At 39.4% G+C, this 21,361-nt stretch overlaps 4 protein-coding genes across 4 annotated transcripts; all 4 read right to left on the bottom strand.

The window, feature by feature from the left end:
• Positions 1-39: 39 nt before the first annotated feature.
• On the bottom strand, positions 40-3,910 carry LOC146551108 (P2Y purinoceptor 1-like). The gene has a single exon (XM_085259310.1). The coding sequence runs from the start codon at positions 3,822-3,824 to the stop codon at positions 2,811-2,813; it is 1,014 nt and encodes a 337-aa protein (XP_085115436.1). The 5' UTR covers positions 3,825-3,910; the 3' UTR covers positions 40-2,810.
• Positions 3,911-11,240: 7,330 nt separating this feature from the next.
• On the bottom strand, positions 11,241-12,265 carry LOC146551107 (P2Y purinoceptor 1-like). The gene has a single exon (XM_085261015.1). The coding sequence runs from the start codon at positions 12,219-12,221 to the stop codon at positions 11,241-11,243; it is 981 nt and encodes a 326-aa protein (XP_085117141.1). The 5' UTR covers positions 12,222-12,265.
• Positions 12,266-15,008: 2,743 nt separating this feature from the next.
• On the bottom strand, positions 15,009-16,887 carry LOC146551106 (P2Y purinoceptor 1-like). The gene has a single exon (XM_085259510.1). It carries the CDS (start codon positions 16,880-16,882, stop codon positions 15,881-15,883), a length of 1,002 nt encoding a protein of 333 aa, XP_085115636.1. The 5' UTR covers positions 16,883-16,887; the 3' UTR covers positions 15,009-15,880.
• A 2,433-nt stretch (positions 16,888-19,320) lies between these two features.
• LOC146551105 (P2Y purinoceptor 1-like) lies at positions 19,321-20,777 on the bottom strand. The gene has a single exon (XM_085259512.1). It carries the CDS (start codon positions 20,748-20,750, stop codon positions 19,770-19,772), a length of 981 nt encoding a protein of 326 aa, XP_085115638.1. The 5' UTR covers positions 20,751-20,777; the 3' UTR covers positions 19,321-19,769.
• Between the last annotated feature and the right edge of the window lie 584 nt (positions 20,778-21,361).

The raw sequence follows: 21,361 nt of genomic DNA, 5'->3' as shown, positions 1-21,361 counted from the left end.
GCCCACCCGACCCCACCGCAGAGGAAACTTTACCCACCCCATCATTCAATCATCTCCCAGACTACACAGGACAATAGAGACCCAGGTTGAGTTTATTCTCCACCTCTCCTATGTCTCTTTAATAAAGTTCCTTCATCGCAACTCTGTGTCTTCGTGTGTTCTGCTCTCTGAGTCCACTCGCATTTTCTCATAACACTGATTTATTTACTTCAAGTATTAATTAATTAGTTAATCACTGATTGTTAGAAGACAACTAACAGTAGCCACGATTAAGACTAAAGTCTGGGAGGTGTCCTTTAGATCTAAAGATAATATTAATTACTTTTTATGTATTTCCAAATAATATATCATGATTGTGTTCAACTTATTTACAAAGGGCATATTTTATACAGTGTTTAAATACAGCCTATAGAAAGGTTTAGCTTTGAGCTCAGGTACACTGAAGAAAAAATCAAAATTATCTTTATCATAGTAATTTTTTTTTAAAACTAGGCTATTGTTAGGTCTGTACTCGCAGGCCTTTGTAGCTCAGAGACATCCCCATGAACGAAGCAAGACAATCAGAGTTCAGTCCATTTTAACTTGCGAGACAGTCTCTGGATCCCGTCAATCGTCATTCCCCGAGGGGAGTTCAGACGGTATCTTACTGGCCTGGCTTCAAATTCACGTTCCAGGGCTTTCTTCAGGCGCCCCAGGCATCCTGGCTGTCGACAGATTTTGGTGTGTCCTCACCCTCTTCGGTGGGGGCGATTTTGGGCTCCGGTTTAAAGGACCAAATAAATGTTAGGTCTGCGTTCGCAGGCCTTGCTAGCTCAGACACTTATCCCATTGGACAAAGCAAGACAATCAGGGCTCAATCCATTTTGACTTGCAAGCGAAGCCAGTCGGATCAGGATCTTGGAGCTGAATGCTCCTCTCTTGATCCGAGCCAGCTCCAAAAAATCAGCATCCTCTCACAGCCTTTTATTCAGTGACAATAGTTACACAAACACCTCGTTGTAAAACCCATATGGTGTGTCATGAAAGCAAAGACACTGTGTGTGTGTGTGTGTGTGTGTGTGTGTGTGTGTGTGTGTGTGTGTGTGTGTGTGTGTGTGAATTCCTGGTGGTCATAAAAGGATCGTCTCCCCTCACTCTGTATATGGCTGAACCTCTTTAATGATCCACCATATACAAGCATAGGTGAGCCCATAAATGGCAGGAAGTAAACATTCCTTGCCAAATAAGCAAACCAGAATCTTACATAAAATGTGCCTGCAGTTAAACACTATAGCTAATAGCTTCCCTCACCATCCTAGATGTAGAGGAGGGACAGAAAAATGTTTGAACATGCTGTTCAGGACAAGGTTTACAGTTTACAGGATAACATGATACCTCTTTAGCAGTCCCCAGTAATGAGCTATGCTAATTATTAATGACAAATCTTATATGCAGTAGATAACAACTGGTAAATATTGAAAAGTTCATTCATAATGGCCATGAAATGTGCATCAGAGGAATCCACCTAAATTTCACAGTGGCTCGTATGGCAGACAGGAAATCCAAAGGTTTTCTACAGAACACAGAGCTACAAGCTGGCACATGACAGAACAAAAACAAGTTAAATCTTTCACAGGAACTTAAAGGTTAAGAAGAACCATGATTATGTTGTAGAAACTGGAAGTTTGGATGTTATTAGAACAGAAGATAATGAAACAATCTGGTGAACAAAATGACAAATGAAGCAACAGCCCTTTATACCAGCTATGGCAAATATGGTCAGTGAAGGTCGCTTTAAATCTGAGGATGTATGCTTCCAATATTTTGCACAACAATTCTTAAATGTCCAAGATTTTAAACTGACCAATAACAAAAAAGAAAACAAAACAGAGGTTGCAACAACAAAATACATGGACTATACATCTGGACTGTGTGTCAGCAATAAACACAATAAACTTTACAGGCTTGAAGGTAGATTGAGTGTGAAGTGTGTGTATAAAAGTATGTATGTAGACCTTTTTGTTAAATGTGTTATTAAAAAAACAACAACAGAATAATAGTTAAAAGAATGATATAAAATGAATTACATGATGCAGTCTTTAAACTCAGCTGTGCTTGAGAAAGCCAAAGTCAATACTGACAATACAACATCTGACAATACTGCCAGACCAGCTGCCTGAGCTGAGCAGGGAAATCCTTTACAAGGAGGTAAACCAGGGGAGTCCAAACACTATCCAGACACACAAGACCACAACTTATCTGATGAGGACCAAAAACTCCCTCATCCCAATCTGGACTCATCCTCCATTTTGACAAAACTCTTGAATAAAGGCTGAGTTTCTTGAAAAGTGCAAAAAATACAGTAATAGCACTAATATGAAATAAATTATACTAATCTGCCAGAGCTCTGTCCTGATCTATCATTAAAGTGAAAGTTGTTGTTGTAAGAGGTTTGAATAATGCAATTTTCAAGGATTAAATTACATTTTTTTCAGATCCATAATATCATCAGCTAAATGCTAATAGCTAGTGAAGCTAATACAGAGCAATAACAAGGAATAACAATGACATCTTGCATACAAGATAAGGAGAATGAGTTTTAAAGCAAAAGAGTAAATGCATTCCATCAGGTTTTAGTCATTCACAGAATACAAGGCAATAGAATAGGAAACAAAAGATACATAAAGGTATATATATATTTGTCTAAACACTTGTGCTGTTAGAAGAACTGTTAGAAGAAGGGGAGTGATAATTAAGAGAATGAAACACATTGTAGTACATAAAGCAGTCTTTAACTTACTTACTTTTGCATGTAAAGTCATTAATCACTGTTAATATATTGCTCTGTTTGCAGTTTGTGCCACAGGCACACTGACATAGTTTGACACAAACAAACGAGTAAATGTCTGACGAAACTGCTGAAGCAGCTGTTGGAGCTGAGCAGGAATATCCATGACATGGAGGTAAACCAGGGGGTTCAAAACACTATTCAGACACACAAGACCACGACTGATCTGATGAGCACAGAAGACTCCTTTATCCCATTTTGGACGCATCCTGTATTTTATCAAAACTCTTGAATAAAGACTGAGGTTCTTAAAAATATGGTAGGGGATGTAACAAACTGAGAAGAGCAAGATCAAAATGAACATCAACTTTAAGCTTCTTTGTTTCACCACCTTATCAATGGTATTTTTGCGGCAGAGAACAAGAGTCACATGTCCATAGCAGCCAAGTAAGATAAGGAGTGGCATAACAAACCCAGTCAATGTCCAACCCACACTGTATTTCAGGTAATTCTCAACATACTCTGTAGAGGTGGTATGGTGACATTTTTCAGTTCTATTTGTATGAGTGTTGTTTGCAGAGGTTTTTGGGTAGAACATATCTGGAAGACTTTGAACACTCACCAACAGCCAAACCAAAACTGAGATAGCCACAGAGAGAGTGACGGTTATTTTTCCCATCACCCTCATCGGATGGACAATAGCCAGGTACCTGTACACACTTATACAGGTGAGGAATCCAATGCTGCCGTATAAATTCAAGTTGAAGCAGAATCTTGTGATCTTGCAGAAGGCATCTCCAAATATCCATTTATTCCTCATAAAATAGTATGCTGACAAAAATGGGAGAGTTGGCAGGAACAAAAAATTAGCAACTCCAAGGTTCAGAAGAAACACATTAATGTGTCCAAGAATTTTCCATTTCTGAAGTAAGGACCTCACCGCCCATCCGTTAGCTCCCAGACCAATGATAAAAACAAAGGTGTAAACAGCAGGCAGAGTTACATGTTCATAGTTAGAACGAAAGAAGGAAGTTTCATTAGTTGCTATTCCTGACATGTTGTCCACACAACCTCTCTCCTTTGTAGCAGAATTAAAAGTGAAAGAAGTGAAGGGACAGCAAGTGTATCTGTTGTTGCTTGAGTTTGTTTAACAGGTCTGAACCTTTGGAATGTGGCCTTCTGTTCCTGTGGCCTTTTGCTTCCTATAAACCTTATCTTTATTCCTGTAATTGTAGCCCGTCACTCCATCATGGGTGTAACTTTGTGCTGAACATGGGGGGGGGGATTATTATATTCCATGTTTCAGTTTAATCTGCTTTAGGGTTTTGTTCTTAGATTTTGTGTCTTGTTCCCTCGTCTTTAGTGTAGGTTTAGTTCAGCGTCAAGTCTGCGTCTTTGTGAATTGCTTCCTGTTTTATTTTGATGGTCTCAGTCCTATGTCAGTGGATTCAGTTTTACTTCCCCGTGTCTTTTCAGCCCTAATTTCTCCCAGCTGTGTCTCCCTCCGGTTTCCCATGCCCTGATTATTACTCTGTGTATATAAGCCTGTGTTTTCCTTTGCTCACTGTCGCTTTGTGCCCTCAGAATTGCATGTGTGTTCTTGTTTAGCGTTCTCAGTTTGGTTTATGTTTTGTTTCATGCCAGCAGTAATGCTGAGATTCTTTGAGTTTGCCATTGAGTCTCCACAAGTCCCGCGATTGGGTCTTCCATCTCTGCCTGCCCGCACACAGAGCCCTGTTTCTTTTTGCATTTTATTTTCTTCAACTCATCTCATGCATCTAACTCCTGGCTTGTTCACAAAGACTGTTGATTATTTTATCTTTTTAAAAACACGAAAACATCAGCGTGGATACCTTTTTTTTATCTTTTGTTGTTTAAGTAATGAAGTAACAGTACTTTATGACATATAAAATAAAATACAGAAAATAAAGGCAAACATGTGTGGCTTTGCACTTCCTAAAGGCAATGAAAAAAGTAACACAAAACAAAAAACAAACAAAAATAAAACAACATCAGAACATATCACCAATAATGTATAGATAGGCTTGTGTGAATAAAAAGGGTTTAAGTTTGTTTTTGAATAAACGCACAAATCTTATGTCAGCAGGCAGCTTGTTCCAAAGAACAAAACCACAATGACTGAAAGCACTCTTAGTAGACTGAGATCTATTTCCGGGAACAGGTAAAACATCTGAATCTGATCCTTGAGAGGTCTGACTGAGCTGTAGACAGTGAGCAAGTCAGAGATGTACTGGGAATGATGGTACAGCCCCCACAGAGTCCTGATCTCAACATCATCGAGTGTGTCTGAGATACATGAAGAGACAGAAAGATGTCACAAGACCAACTGGGGGCAAGGAGCCTCTACTATACTACATGATATTATGATATTGCCCTTCTCTCCTTTTGGGTGGCAATACTTTCTTCTTAAAGTTTTTTTTTTTTTCTGTACTGTTGTGGGATCTTTACCTTACAATATAAAACACCTTGAGGCAACTGTTGGTATTGTGTTCATTTTTTGTTTAATTTCCAATCATGTAAACAATATACAGAAGTTTATTTAGGAAGGAAAAGAAAAAAATGCTATACAAAACAAAGCAAAAATACAATAAACATATTTCTATTATAATTTAGATACTACATAAAGTACAAGTTATTGGCTGATAGATTATTTGAATATGTACCACTTCTAGCTACTATGTAACACCATGATTTTTACATGGAAATTAAAGGATCTTTACTTATGTATCCCACCTTTATTTATTTATTGCATTTGGCAGGAGGTGCTGTAATCATGCTACAGTAGTTAATTTCAAGGATCACAAGATATTTCAGGGTCATCTGGTCCAGCCCTAACTATATGCTTTAGCAAAAAGGAAAGTTTTAAGCCTAATCTTAAAAGTAGAGATAGTGTCTGTCTCCCGAATCCAAACTGGAAGCTGGTTCCACAGAAGAGGGGCCTGAAAACTGAAGGCTCTGCCTCCCATTCTACTTTTAAATACTCTAGGAAAAACAAGTAAGCCTGCAGTGCGAGAGCGAAGTGCTCTAATGGGGTGATATGGTACTACAGGGTCATTCAGATAAGATGGGGCCTGATTATTTAAGACCTTGTATGTGAGGAGCAGTTTATTGTGCTGAAACACAGCAAAAGAGTTCTGTGTTACTGACGGCTTCCATTACAATAACTGGCCTGCGTTACTTTTGTCAGGGATTATTTTGCCTGTCACCCGTTTGTCTGAGCCGCCACTGCCACCTACTGCCGAAACTAAATATCGCCCTAATATCACATCAGGTGGGAGCAAATGAGCTTTTTGCTCTGTGCTGATGCAAACTATTGTAACAACAAAAACAAAAACCAAAAAATGGTGTGAGAAAAAAAGGATTCTATTTTTCCCAAACTTTTTTCACATGTTTGCTGTTATCAGTATATTTCTTTTGTACTACTAGTATACTTATCCCTGAGTAACAATTATGGTTACACATACTAATGACATCTGTTCAATGAAACATTTCCCACACTATGTTACATTCAGCAAATTAAAACTCATAGTAGAAGCTAATCATGATTCATGTTGTGCCAAGTAATTTTTCTTCCTCAAGGTTAATGAACAAGTTACTATGAATTTTCGACTGTAACCAGACTCAATATTTGGACAACAATACACTAAATTTGTTTACATATTAAGGCACTTTTACAGATGGTCATCACCATCATATGTTCAGCCACACCATTCTGTCCATTGTCTTTTGGTGGTGTGTTTGCTCCTTTCTGCTTGTCACAATGTTCATGTTAACCCTCTGGGGTCCAGGGTATAATTGGCCGTTTTTGACTACTTTTGATTTTACCTCTATATTTTACTTTTAAAAACTGTTTATCTTGCTGTCCATGGTATCATTATTTTAAGCACAACCTCAAATATCAGAAATTTGAGTTATTTTTTTCATTTTGACATACTATATTAGAACAATTGATCTAAATTCAGACAAAGAAAAATACAAATCAGAGTAGAAAAAAAGTTATATTTTTTACTGTAAAAACCACAAACATGTTTAACAAATAATTTTCATAACTTGAAATGCAAATAGAAATGGTACATTTCTGAAAATTATGCACAAGTTTTTCAAACAAAGTTATATGGTACTATTTACCTAAAATGCAGCCATGGCCTCAGGAGTTTTTTATATAACCATTTAAAACTATTTACAAAACAATCAGGTGTTTTGCATCAAATAAGAATTTGTGTCCACTATAAGACAGAGGAGAACACCACAGGCCTAAACCCTGCAGGTCTGACAACAGGAGGTGTTTCAGTCCTGTTTTCCATGTGGAGACGGTGTTTACACCAGAATCTTCCTTTGGTGGGTTTTTTGGAGCAAATGTGACATTCACTTGTATAACTGACACACAAAACAAAACATTGACTACACAACACGCTAACTATAGCCTCCAAACACGCTACACGTCACTAATGTCTCACATGTGAAAACTCGCTCTCTCTCTTTCTTTCACTCACTCGCTTTCTCTCACGGGCATCACTCCTAAAATTTCCCCCTCTTCCTAAACAACCAAGTCCCACATGTTGCCATATCATTTTTTGATTGGTTGAAATGGCACACTTTAACACCAAAAGGGAAGGGGTGTTTTTTCGTTTTCCACTCGCCAGCAGAGAGTGTTTGCTGGCGCTGTCCTTAGAAAACACAGTTTTTACCATTTCTTCCCGCTGTAAACACCACTGTTTTGTTCAGAAAAAACATTGTGTGTATTTTTCTTCATAACTCTGCTTTTACATGGCCTATCGACACAATTTAAAGACTGGTATATAGTCTGACCCAAGGTTATATGGAGTTTCTGACTCGCTGCATTTTGTAGCTGTTTCGTCTTAAATTGGTCATGTGATCTTGACGTGCCGTCACATCCGTCGACCCCAGAGGGTTAATGTCTTTATTCTGGATCAGTTTCTTATTACTGTCTCTCACACCTTGCTGGTATATATCTTCAGGCCACCAAGGCCTCCACAGTCCCTGGGTGCAAATAGCTCCCGTTTTAATATTGTCCATATCAGCTTGTCTGACTGTGGGTTGTCCTAACACGTCGTATGTCAGCAGTTTGGGCTGTTGTCACTCTCTCTTGGGGTGTTTGAGGACAGGTGACAACCCTTGTTCACTGCTCGAGTCACTGTTTCCTTGCTCATCTTGTTGTTCATCTGATATTTGCTCATCTTGGGACTTCTGTTGGTTGTAATGTTGCTCTATTGTCTGCAACTCAGGTTCGTGTACCTATTCTGTTGTCCTGTAAGAAAGGGACAACAGGAAGGGGATTACATGAAGAGACAGAAAGATGTGAGGAAGCCTACATCTACAGAAGCGGTTTGAGGCTTTCCCAGTTGTTGTTCACCCACCTCAGATTTCAGGGTTTGAGGGATAATGCTGGTGGTACTATTTTGCTGTGGAAACCTTCAGACAACCTCACCCTCATCTTCACTCTCTATGTCCTTGTCTTGCTGTAGTAGATGTTGTTGAACTTCTCCCCCCCCCCACCCCCACCCCCTTTTGTCTTAGGCTTTTACATCTTTTGTTTTGCTCCTGTCTGTGTGGTTTTTCTACAGGTAGGCTGTCACATGCAAGCAACAGGTTCCTGTGTACTGTGCGGCTTTTTCCTCCCCTCTCTGGCTTGATCTCATAAACTGGGATGTCAGGGCTTTTTTGATTCACCACCACATATACTGTGTCCTCCCAGTGTGACTGAAGCTTGCCTGGGCCTCCTTGCTCTTTGAGGCTGTGGAGCAGGACACTGTTCCCTGGGTGATGTTGAGCTCCGTAGATCTGACAGTTTATCTCTTGAAGCTTCTTTCTGGGCTGCCATAGATGCAGTCTCATAGGCCTCCTTCATTCGGGGTTGCCATTTTGTCACATACTCCACGTAGCTTAATTGCTGTTCCTGTGAAGGCAAGTTGAACAAGATGTCTAAAGGAAGTCTCGGAGTACGGCCAAACAACAAAGAGTACAGGAAAAATCCTGTAGCCTCATTCCGAGTGCAGTTGTAGGCGTGCACTACTTTTGCCAGTGACTACTTCCAGTCTGCCTTTTCAAGGTTAGTTAGTGTTCTCAACATGGACAATAAAGTTCTGTTGAAACGCTCCACTTGCCCATCCTTGTGGATGATATGGGGTAGTGTGAGAACCATGCAGACCACAGACTTTTTTGCAGCTGGGAAAACATGTGATTCTCAAATCCCCTGCCCATGTCATGGTGGATTCGTGCTGGGAAAGCAAAGTTCAGAGCAAAGTGATTGAAGACCTTATCCATATATACTATAGGACCTATAGTAGGACAGGAATTCTAGGACCCAACTCAGTTCCCCCACTGTGGATGGTGGTTTGTTTCTGAGAGCTTGTACAGAAACTATTTCCACTGTGTCCATGGTATATCCCTCTTCAGACACCATCCGACCAAGGAAACATACCTTTCTCTTGAAAATGTCACATTTCTGTAGGCTGAGTTTGATACCATGTTTTTGGTATCTCTGTAGGACAGCTCTGATGTGTTCAAGATTAGTATCAAATGAAGGAGAGTGGACTAGGTTGTCGTCCAAATATGGCTTACAGATTACATCCCGCAGGCCCCTTAAACAGTCCTCCATGCTCCGCTGAACTCTGCGGGGGCTGAGCTGAGGCCAAAGGGTATGCAGTTACACTGGTATAAGCCCCAAGGTGTGATGAAGGCTGTCAGGGTCCAGGAACCCCTGATGGTATGCTTTCCCCTGATCCAGAACAGAGAACCAGGAGCTGCCATGAAGGGAATCTAGCATGTCCTGAATTCTGGGAATTGGGTGCGTGTCTGGTACTGACTTCCGGTTGAATTCCCTGTAATCACAGCACAATCTCAGTTCACCTGACTTTTTCTGAACGCAGACAATTGGAGATGAGTAGGGTGACCTGGACTCTGAAATCCATCCATGGTTCAGCAGATCTTGAAGATAGTCTTTGACCTCTTGGTGCAGAGGTTTTGGCATGGATATGTAGGTCTTTTGAACAGGTGTTGTGTCATGCAATGTGATGTGCATGTTTAAGCTGGGGATGCACCCAACATCTTTATCATCATAAGCAAAAGCATGACATTCCTCTCTTAACAGCTGTCTCACAGTTTGTTGTTCATTTTTACTGAGATGGTCCATCTTAACTGGTGGGTCCCACTGAGGTGGCTTATGGCTGGAGGAGGGTGTGTTAATATCCTCATTTACCTGTATAGGAGACTGTGAAGAAATCTGCTCCACCGAGTCTTGCATCTTTTCAGGGGTGATGGGGTACACTGCTTTTATTTCTTCCAGATGTCCTAGAACAGTGTGAGGAATTAAGTTGACAAGACCCTCAGGCAACTCTGATGGTTCATTTGGGACAAACAACAGACTCTGTCCTGAAAACTGCGCTCCAATATGTGCACGGACATATGTCGTGGTAATCTGTTCAGCAGCCAGACATCGTCCTCTCTTTCCTGCCAGTACTGTGCCCAAACTTTGGCTTTGGTCTGGTGACTGCAATAGTTTTAGCACTGATTTAGCAGTGTTTACCAATACTGACATGATCTGGCAGATTTTTTGAATGTTGCGTGATCTTGGTTGACACTTGCCCCATTTACGCACAACTTCCTCTATTACATTAAATCCAGTAATGGGCAGTTGAGCAACACTGGGGTCACTGGATACAAGCATTGGAGCTAGAAGACAATTTTCAGGGTTACAGTCCAAATAGAATTCTGTCTCTATCCACCCATCATATGGGATTTCACTATCATAAGCTGCTAAAGCGACAGGAGGTTCTGTTCCCAAAACCTCAGCAAGTGGCCTGAGGTGGTAGGTGTTGTTTTTGCCACTCATTCTTAATAAGACTTGCCTGAGCTCCGGTGTCCCACAGGGCCTCTACTGGTGCCTTATCCAGGTGACACTGAACTGTACATCTTTTCCCAGTGAGACTGATGAGCTTGGTTTGCTGTTTTCAGGGTATATAACCATTAGATGTGTCGCTTGTCAATTTGTTGCTGTTTGGCTCTTTGGGGGCAGTTTCAGTGTGTGTAGAGTCATTTTGTGGTGCTTGTTGATGCGAGATGTTTTGCACAGAGACAGGATTTATCTGGGACCTGGATGATGAGTGGGCTACTGTGGGATGTAGCTCAGTAGCCCGCTCCTGTTTCCTGTCTAAACCCTTGAGACAGGTGACCCTCCTGACCACAACGGTAGCAGTGTCTACAGAGGTCACCAAGCTGAGCCTCTCTGCACATTTGACAACCTCTTGCACGAACACATAAGGAACACATCTGAGACTTGTTCTCGATGCCCAAAATACTCAGGGGTGCCGCACTGACTTAGTCAAAACCAGTGAAATTTTGTACAGTGGGATTACAATTACAACAAAGATGCATGCGTGTAGAGCTGGTTTATTTAAAACATTTTTAAGATTTCTAACATATGGCAAACTTGTTAAACTTCATCAGACTGTGTCACAGGGATTCTGCCACTCCTTGATTTCGGCCAATTAAAGATCTGGCGAGTTCGCTGGAGCAGCTGTTGGAATCGAGTAGGGAAATCCTTTACATGGAGGTAAACCAGGGGAGTCAAAACACTGTTCAAACACACAATTCCACGACTTATCTGGTGAGCCCCAAAGACTCCCTCATCCCAATCTGGACATTTCCCCTGTTTTGACAAAACTCTTGAATAAAGGCTGAGGTTCTTGAAAATATGATAGGGGATGTAACAAACCGAGAAGAGAAGGCACAAGATGAATAATAACTTTAAAACTCGTTTTTTCACCACCTCCTTTATGGTATTTGCATGACAGAGAACAAGAGTCACATGTCCATAGCAGCCAAGTAAAATAAGGAGTGGCATAACAAACCCAGTCAATGTCCAACCCACACTGTATTTCAGATAATCCTCCACATACTCGTTAGAGGTGGTATGGTAGCATTTTTCAGTTTTATTTGGTGAGATTTTGGAGAAGAAGATATCTGGAAGACTTTGAGCACTCACCAACAGCCAAACCAAAACTGAGATAGCCATAGAGTGAGTCACAGTTATTCTCCCCATCATCCTCATTGGATGGACAATAGCCAGGTACCTGTACACACTTATACAGGTGAGGAATCCAATGCTGCCGTATAAATTCAAGTTGAAGCAGAATCTTGTGATCTTGCAGAAGGCATCTCCAAATATCCATTTACTGTCCATAAAGTAGTACGCTGACAAAAATGGGAGTGTTAGCAGGAACAAAAAATTAGCAACTCCAAGGTTCAGAAGGAACAGATTAATGTGTCGAAGTTTCTTCTTTTTTTGCAGCAGAGACTTTAGTCCCAATCCATTTCCTCCCAGACCAACAATCATAACAAAGGCATAAATGGCAGGTAGAATTTTGTGTTCATGGAGTTTTAAGTTGCCTGAAGTACAGGATCTGTTATTCATTGTGCTTCTAAAGTAAAGTCTGCACAATCTTCCCCCTTCATGGAGAGTTCTATGTCATAAAGTGAAAGAAAACACACCCTTTTTTATTTTTTTACAATTTATATGTCATGTTCAACCTTGAAACCCTGCACACTGAAGCATAAGACTGAGATCTAAAGTAAATGCAACACGTCTAATAGATATGTATGCAATCTTAATCTTGCCTTTGGGCCTTGTTTGGAATGTGAAAGTTATGAATTAAAGTTGCTACTACCCTTTGTCTAGAATTGTAACAGGCTGCGAACACATTAGGAAACTCAGGTGTTTAAACCTGTGATAATTCTGAGTTTCTTGTAATAAAGCAATGCCTGCATGTTGTTTTTTGAGCTGGTTAAATATCTTTGACCTCTTTCCCCTGTGCGTAATGATGTAATGATGTAATGATGAACGCTGCGTGTTCCGCTTAGATGGGTGAAGAGAATGGAAAAACATCACTTGTTTGTAAATAAAAAGAAGAAAAATGTGTGGCGAGAGGCTCCATAAGTCTGATTATGTGTGAGCATATTAACTAATATGACCAGGAGTGTATGAGCTTGAGTGTGCGTGACCTATATGTCCCTGTGAGGCTGTGGTGAATGTGCTCCCGTTAATCACATATGTGTGTGTGATCATGCTGTGTGAGTGTGTAGAAATAGAGGGTGTTGTTTGTGGTTGCATAGGGAAACAGGTGATCCATGCAGTGAAAGAAAGAAGGGCGTAAAAACAAGCAAGGAGAAGGATGAGCTGGAGGGATGAAAGAGAAGACAGAGAGAGAGAGAAAAAAACAAAAATTAAAAAAAAAGTAAAAGTAAAAATAAATAAAAATAAACCGGAAACATTCCGGTTCAGGTGTTAGCGGAGAGTGACGGTGTTTTAGCTGTTATGGAATAGCACTGAATTAGCGTTCTGTGATTCTGTGACTCTTGAAATGCACTACACCAACAATTTAATACACACCCTGGTGTGTAATTTAAGACATAAGAGATTTCTAAAAGTAAATACTGTACTGTAAACATGAGGTTGACAGTAGGCCGACAAAGAATGTCCTTGTCCTTGTCTAAAAGGCTAGCAGTCAGTATTAATACATGTAAATCTCATTTTAGCAAATGGTATTCGGTTCAGTTCAATACTTTCGTGTCTTGGTTCGATATTTTTTCGATACAAAAAAATGTTCATGCCTTTTTAAATTTGTAATTGATTAAAATTATACATGTTTCTTTTAACTCGAGAAATCACTCATATGTGGAAAAGCTATACTGTACCCTTCTTCTGGGGTATATTCTCAGCAGCATATTAAACATATCAGGCCCCCTTAAAAGGAACTACTCTCTGAAGAACCTCCCCTCACACTCATCTTCTGGAGTGCTAGCACTTAGTTGTAACGGGGCTCAAGTACTCTCAGCCTTTCCTGAAACCCGTTGTTTTCTACAACAGAAAATAGTCGCATGTCGACAGCTATAAAAGTAGCCATTGCCCTGTTTCTTTTGCCCTCTAAGAATCATGTGCTAACGGCTGTCTCGGGTAAAGTTTGTAGCATGCGTGCTTGTCTGTTTCCACCGATGTAATTGAGCATTGCCTGGCACGTCCGACTTACTGTTTTGTCCACGCTTACCATCAGGGTCATGCTTCACATGAAAACCAAAATAGTTCCAAACGCCAGATCTCAATGATGGTAGAGGAGGTTCAATTTCGGGTAGCGTTGAGGCAGTTGCCATGTTGCAACGAGCTTAACTTCTGTCTCGCTAGCATGAGTGAATGCGTATGGGTACTCAGTGGATCTGAGCTCGACAGTGCAGCCTAGGCAGAGTAGTCGAACGCAGATCCACTGAGCTCTCAACACAGACAGCATCGTCAGAGGAAAAGTTGATAAAATAAATTAAAAATTCAGCATTGCTCAATACATATGCGTGCCGAACCAAAAGCACTGTATTGAACCATTCAATACAGATACATTGTAGCACCCCTAAGATATATATATTCATTCCTTCTAGTTAACATTTCACTTATGATTTTACATTATGCACTTTTATGCTAATTTAATTCCTTGTTTGTTCTGTATCTGCTGCTTCTCCCATGTATCAGTGACAGTTATCTGCTTGCATACCTAGTACTTGCTTTGGTCCTATTTCTATTATCTTCCTTTTACTCTCTATGTTACTTATTAAGCACCTTGGTATACCCTTGGTTTTAAGTGTGCTTTATAAATAAAGTTTATTATTATTATAAAACATCATAAAACTGCTCACCCAACCTGTCGGCAGTTTTATGATTGAAACAAAAGGTTAAAGTCTCCCTCTGTTTGGAGTTTAAATGTGAAAGCAAAAGTTCTCTGAAAGCATGGTGGAAGTTTCTAAAAATGACTTCATTAATCTCATGCAAACATACACTAATCTGGAACAACTGTGACATCATACAGAACATTAATATGATTACCTTCCCAGATTGGAGTTGTCAAGGAATGAAATACTTACAACATATATTAGAATGAACAGACTTTATTTCATTTGACAGACTAGTTGTACAGTATGGGATTAACAAGAAAAGAATGTGAAAGTAAAATTTTGTCTTTAAATAAAAGTCTTTAAATTAAATTGAAGACTTTAAATACATTTTTTTAAAATAGTCAATTAAACATTTTACATTTTTAAGTTCAAAAAGATGGAGAGAAATACATAAAAAAATATTATAGTTAGAAATCCATCAATTACTTTCTTAGAAAGGATAACTCTTTACTGTCATTTACAGTTCAAAAAATGTTATGACTTATAAAAATAATGAATCTAGGGTGTGTGTGTGTGTGTGTGTGTGTGTGTGTGTGTGTGTGTGTGTGTGTGTGTGTGTGTGTGTGTGTGTGTGTACCCTTGCCTAGAGCAGTATACATCAAATACTATACATTAGAATTCCAGAGCAAACTAAAAGCCAAATATTGTGTATCTTATGTCAAATATGAATCACATGTTCACTGCCAAGATGACTTATAGTAGGCATGAAACAAAAGTTAATGTTGATTAAATTTCACCAACACTGTTCTACTGCTATACAAACGCAATAATCCAGCAGATGTTTTTTATGGGAAATTATTTTGCTGTACACATAACCTACACAAATCTAAAGAAAAGTGGTTACTAACCTGAAAACTGTGTCAGTGAACATAAAATAAATGATACTAATCTGCCAGCGCTCTTTCCTGATCTTTGCTTAAATTAAAAGTGTCACGGTCCTGGGTCTGTGACCCAGCATTTCTATGGCAGGTTAAGAAGCAGTTCCTTGTGTTAGTTACTATAGCTATTCCTCTGTTTAGCATTTGTTGAGATCACCTTAGCTTTCTTATCTGGTCTTTAGTTTCTGTTGTCTTGCCTCCAATCCCCTACGCATGTGTAGTCATGTCTCAGTGGTTGTTTATATTTTCAATGTGACAAAAAAAAATGTTGCTGTAAAGGATTTGAATAATGCAATTTTCAATAATGCAATTTTCAATGCAGGGCAACAGAAGAACAACAAACACAGAAACAAAGCTTTTTTATTTATAAATCCATTTGAGCCAAAACCGTTATCCCGAAAAAGATAGTATAGACAGTATAATACGTAAAACAGTCTTTACACTCTACTCTAAAAGACAAAGTCAAAGTCACTAATTACTGTTAAGATATTGTTGTGGTCACTGTTTGTTCCACGGGTACACTGCCGTATTCTGACACAAACAAACGAGTAAATGTCTGACGAAACTGCTGAAGCAGCTGTTGGAGCTGAGCAGGAATATCCATGACATGGAGGTAAACCAGGGGGTTCAAAACACTATTCAGACACACAAGACCACGACTGATCTGATGAGCACAGAAGACTGTCTTATCCCATGATGGATACTTCTTGTTGGTTGAAAAAAGTACTCTTGAATAAAGGCTAAGGTTCTTAAAAATATGGTAGGGGATGTAACAGACCGAGAAGAGCAAAATCAAAATGAACATCAACTTTAAGCTTCTTTGTTTCACCACCTTATTAATGGTATTTTTGCGCCAGAGAACAAGAGTCACATGTCCATAGCAGCCAAGAAAAATAAGGAAAGGCATAACAAACCCAGTCAATGTCCAACCCACACTGTATTTCAGATAATTCTCAACATACTCTGTAGAGGTGGTATGGTGACATTTTTCAGTTCTATTTGTTGAGTTTTTGGGAAAGAGCACGTCTGGAAGACTTTGAGCACTCACCAACAGCCAAACCATGACTGAGATAACCACAGAATTACGGACAGTGATCCTTCTCTTTGCTTTCATCGGATGGACAATAACCAGGTACCTGTACACACTTATACAGGTGAGGAATCCAATGCTGCCGTATAAATTCAAGTTGAAGCAGAATCTTGTGATCTTGCAGAAGGCATCTCCAAATATCCATTTATTCCTCATAAAATAGTAGGCTGACAAAAATGGGAGAGTTGGCAGGAACAAAAAATTAGCAACTCCAAGGTTCAGAAGAAACACATTAATGTGTCCAAGAATTTTCCATTTCTGAAGTAAGGACCTCACCGCCCATCCGTTAGCTCCCAGACCAATGATAAAAACAAAGGTGTAAACAGCAGGCAGAGTTACATGTTCATAGTCTGAATGAAAGAAGGAAGTTTTATTAGTTGCTATTCCTGACATGTTGTCCACACAACCTCTCTCCTTTGTAGCAGAATTAAAAGTGAAAGAAGTGAAGGGACAGCAAATGCACTTGTTGTTGCTTGAAGCCCTAAATGTTGAGTTTCAGGTTTCAGAGCTGAGATAAACATCTTTGCATCATCCCGTAACCCTCTGATTTGTTTTGATAGATCTGAACCTTTGGAATGTGGCCTCCTGTTCCTGTGGCCATTTGCTTTTTTATGAACCTTATCTTTATTCCTGTTATTGTAGCCTGTTACCCCATGATCAGTGACAAAACCCTTTTAACTTTTACCTTTTTGTTCTTTGTATGTAATTAGCAACCCTTCCACTACTCTCTGTTACCCTTCTGGTATAAATAACAGTGGTCTGGTTTACCCACTCATACCCACTCTCTGTGTCTGTAAATCCATCTTATAAAGGTATACTTTGATAAGCACACCACCACAGCAAACAAAAGGAAAAAGGACCTGAAGTCAGATTTTTTTCTTCAACACATCTCATGCATCTAATTCCTTGCTTTTTCACAAAGACTGTAGATTATTTTATCTTTTTAAAAACACTGCATGAAAATATAAAATCCATCATTGTGGATAACTTTTTTGTCTTTTTTGTTTAAGTAATGAAGTAACAGCACTTTATGATATGTTAAATAAATAAAACTCAGTGTGCTTAACACAGAAAATAAAGACAGATTTGTCTTTAAACTTCCTACAAGAAATGAAAACAGTAAAACCAAAGAAAAAACAATAACTGAAAGCACTCTTAGTAGACTGAGATCTATTTCTGGGAACATGTAAAACATCTGAATCTGATCCTTGAGAGGTCTGACTGAGCTGTAGACAGTGAGCAAGTCAGAGATGTACTTGGAACGATGGTACAGCCCCCACAGAGTCCTGATCTCAACATCATCGAGTGTGTCTGAGATTGCATGAAGAGACAGAAAGATGTGAGGAAGCTTACATCCACAGAAGATCTGTGGTTAGTTCTCCAAGATGATTGGAACAACCTACCAGTCGAGTTCGTTCAAAAACTGTGTGCAAGTGTGCCTAGCAGTATATGCTGTTTTGAAGGCAAAGGGTGGTCACACCAAATATTGATTTGTCTTAGCTTTCTCTTTTGTTCATTCACTTGATGAAAATAAAAGATTAGCACTTCCATTTTTGAAAGCATTCTTTGTTTACAGCATATTTTTTTTCACCTGCCTAAAACCTTTGCACAGTGCCGTATGTATGGATTTATTATGTGTTGTGCATTGTTTATGTTATGAAACGGCTGTGTGCAGGCAGGAAAAGGACCCAAAGTGCAGACACTCAGAGGCAAAACGTGAACTCCAAAAAGGTAACACAACTGAGACTCCAAGGGTGGCGGGCGGGCTGCACAGCAAGATGAGGGTAGATCACAGTAAAGACACAGAGAAACACGGGGCTTAAATACACAGAGGGAGCAATCAGGGAATGGGAAACAGGAGGGAAACACAGCTGGGGCAAATCAGGCCTAACGAGACAAAGGAATTAAAACCAGACACATTAACATGAGACACGGACTTTCAAAGTAAAACAGGAAACATAACACAGAGACGCATGTCTTGACACAAGGATACAGCAGACAGGGGAGACAGCAACTATGGATCACAGGCAGAAAACCAGAACACTAAAACTCTAACAAAACCCACACAGAAAACCTAAACTAAGAATAAACCTATAAACCATAAGGCACAGCTAGAATATAATGAAATAAACTAAATCAAAGAACCAAAAACACAAAACACTGGGTCGACGACCCAGGCACCCTAACAGTTTAGTCTTCTAGCTTGGTATTATTTTCCACTGCTCCCTACTTTAGTTATCCACGTTTCTATTTCCTAGTTCATTGTCTGATTTGGTTGGTTCTCTTTCACGTCCAGTCTGTCTCTGTCTCATCTGTGTGTACGTGTGTCAGTTGTGTGTTGTCAGTTTGCTCATCACGTCTTTCATCTCTGTGTTCTCTGCTTGTCTCTTCCTGTTTTACTTTGTTAGTCTCCGTCTGCATGAGTAGTTCTTAAACCTTTGCAATATAAGTTAAAAAAATAATCTATAAATCTTAAATCAACATGAACACTTCAACACAAGACCAACTGGGGCAAGAAGCCTCTACTATACTACATGCACTTGTGTATGATATTGCCCTTCTCTCCTTTTGGGTGGCAAAATTCTAAAAATTATTTATTTTTTCTATACTATTGTAGGATCTTTACATTATAATATAAAACACCTTGAGGCAACTGTTGGTGTTGTGTTGATTTTTTGTTTAATTTTTGATCATGTAAACAGTATACAAAAGTTTGTTTAGGAAAGAAAAGAAAAAATGCAATACAAAATAAAGCTAAATACAATAAACATATATAATTTAGACACTACATAAAGTACAGGTCATTATCATTTCAGCATATTTTGCCACAAAGGTAAGATAATGACATTACTGTTTAACTATAGTGTTATGAGGGTCTTGGTGGCCTCTCATAATAAGCCAAGGGGTGTGGGTGAAAGCGTGTCATAGATATTAGCTGATTAGATGATTAGCTGTACCAATTCTAGGCACTGCTGTCTATGTAACATCATTTTACCAGGATGCTTTACATGGAAAATAAAGGATCTTTACTTATGTATCGCACCTTTATTTATTGATTGCATTTAGCAGGAGGTGCTGTAATCATGCCACAGTTGTCCATTTCAAGGATCACAAGATATTTGCATCAGAAATAAAATATTGTTATTAAGTGGCTGCTAATGTTGACTTAGTCAAAACCAGTGGAATTTTACACAGTGTGAATACAATTACAACAAAGATGCATGTGTGTAGAGCTGGTTATGTAAAACATTTTTAAGATTTCTAACATATGGCAAACTTGTTAAACTTCATCAGACTGTGTCACGGGGATTCTGCCACTCCTTGATTTCGGCCAATTAAAGATCTGGCGAGTTCGCTGGAGCAGCTGTTGGAATCGAGTAGGGAAATCCTTTACATGGAGGTAAACCAGGGGAGTCAAAACACTGTTCAAACACACAATTCCACGACTTATCTGGTGAGCCCCAAAGACTCCCTCATTCCAATCTGGACATTTCCCCTGTTTTGACAAAACTCTTGAATAAAGGCTGAGGTTCTTGAAAATATGATAGGGGATGTAACAAACCGAGAAGAGAAGGCACAAGATGAATAACAACTTTAAAACTCGTTTTTTCACCACCTCCTTTATGGTATTTGCATGACAGAGAACAAGAGTCACATGTCCATAGCAGCCAAGTAAAATAAGGAGTGGCATAACAAACCCAGTCAATGTCCAACCCACACTGTATTTCAGATAATCCTCCACATACTCGTTAGAGGTGGTATGGTAGCATTCTTCAGTTTTATTTGGTGAGATTTTGGAGAAGAAGATATCTGGAAGACTTTGAACACTCACCAACAGCCAAACCAAAACTGAGATAGCCACAGAGTGAGTCACAGTTATTCTCCCCATCATCCTCATTGGATGGACAATAGCCAGGTACCTGTACACACTTATACAGGTGAGGAATCCAATGCTGCCGTATAAATTCAGGTTGAAGCAGAATCTTGTGATCTTGCAGAAGGCATCTCCAAATATCCATTTACTGTCCATAAAGTAGTACGCTGACAAAAATGGGAGTGTTAGCAGGAACAAAAAATTTGCAACTCCAAGGTTCAGAAGGAACAGATTAATGTGTCGAAGTTTCTTCTTTTTCTGCAGCAGAGACTTTAGTCCCAATCCATTTCCTCCCAGACCAACAATCATAACAAAGGCATAAATGGCAGGTAGAATTTTGTGTTCATGGAGTTTTAAGTTGCCTGAAGTACAGGATCTGTTATTCATTGTGCTTCTAAAGCAAAAGTCTGCACAATCTCCCCCCTTCATGGAGAGTTATATGTCATGAAAGTGAAAGAAAACACACCCTATTTTTGTTTTTTTTGTTTTAACAATTTATACGTCATGTTCAAGCTTGAATTCCTGCCCACTGAAGCATAAGACTGAGATCGCAAGTAAATGCAACATGTCTAATAGATATGCATGCAATCTTAATCTTGCCTTTGGGCATTGTTTGGAATATGAAAGCAAGCAGCATATTGTTTTTGTATTTTTACTATATTTTTCAATAAATCTAAAAATGAACATCCTCACATTTTCACACAAGTTCTCAAAGTACACAAAGACACTTAAACCAAAACAAAGAAATGCAGAAATATAATATTTGAGGCCTGTCTGGTGGTGGCATGCAAGAGTGGGCAGGCATGGAATCCTAAAATTCACCAGGTGTTGCAAATGCTTTTGCAGGATAGTCAGTGTCAACAAGAACTCGTATTACTAGATGTAAACGGGAAGCTTAGGTCTCTTCCACAGAACAAGATTAAATTATTTGGAAAAGAAGATGGGGGAGGAGATAGACTGATAGTAGGTGTATCAGCTGGCATGTGTGGGGAAACCAC

The sequence above is a fragment of the Mchenga conophoros genome, linkage group LG20 (genome assembly GCF_057382185.1).
Source record: "Mchenga conophoros isolate Kocher_MC1m ecotype Shallow Benthic linkage group LG20, M_conophoros_male_GT1.1, whole genome shotgun sequence".
NCBI classification, from domain to species: domain Eukaryota; kingdom Metazoa; phylum Chordata; class Actinopteri; order Cichliformes; family Cichlidae; genus Mchenga; species Mchenga conophoros.
This window is presented reverse-complemented; position numbering and strand designations above follow the sequence as displayed.

Bases quoted from the DNA above. Each gene is read 5' to 3' on its own strand.
- LOC146551105 (XM_085259512.1), bottom strand. From the start codon at position 20,750: ATGAATAACAGATCCTGTACTTCAGGCAACTTAAAACTCCATGAACAC.
- LOC146551107 (XM_085261015.1), bottom strand. From the start codon at position 12,221: ATGAATAACAGATCCTGTACTTCAGGCAACTTAAAACTCCATGAACAC.
- LOC146551108 (XM_085259310.1), bottom strand. From the start codon at position 3,824: ATGTCAGGAATAGCAACTAATGAAACTTCCTTCTTTCGTTCTAACTAT.
- LOC146551106 (XM_085259510.1), bottom strand. From the start codon at position 16,882: ATGTCAGGAATAGCAACTAATAAAACTTCCTTCTTTCATTCAGACTAT.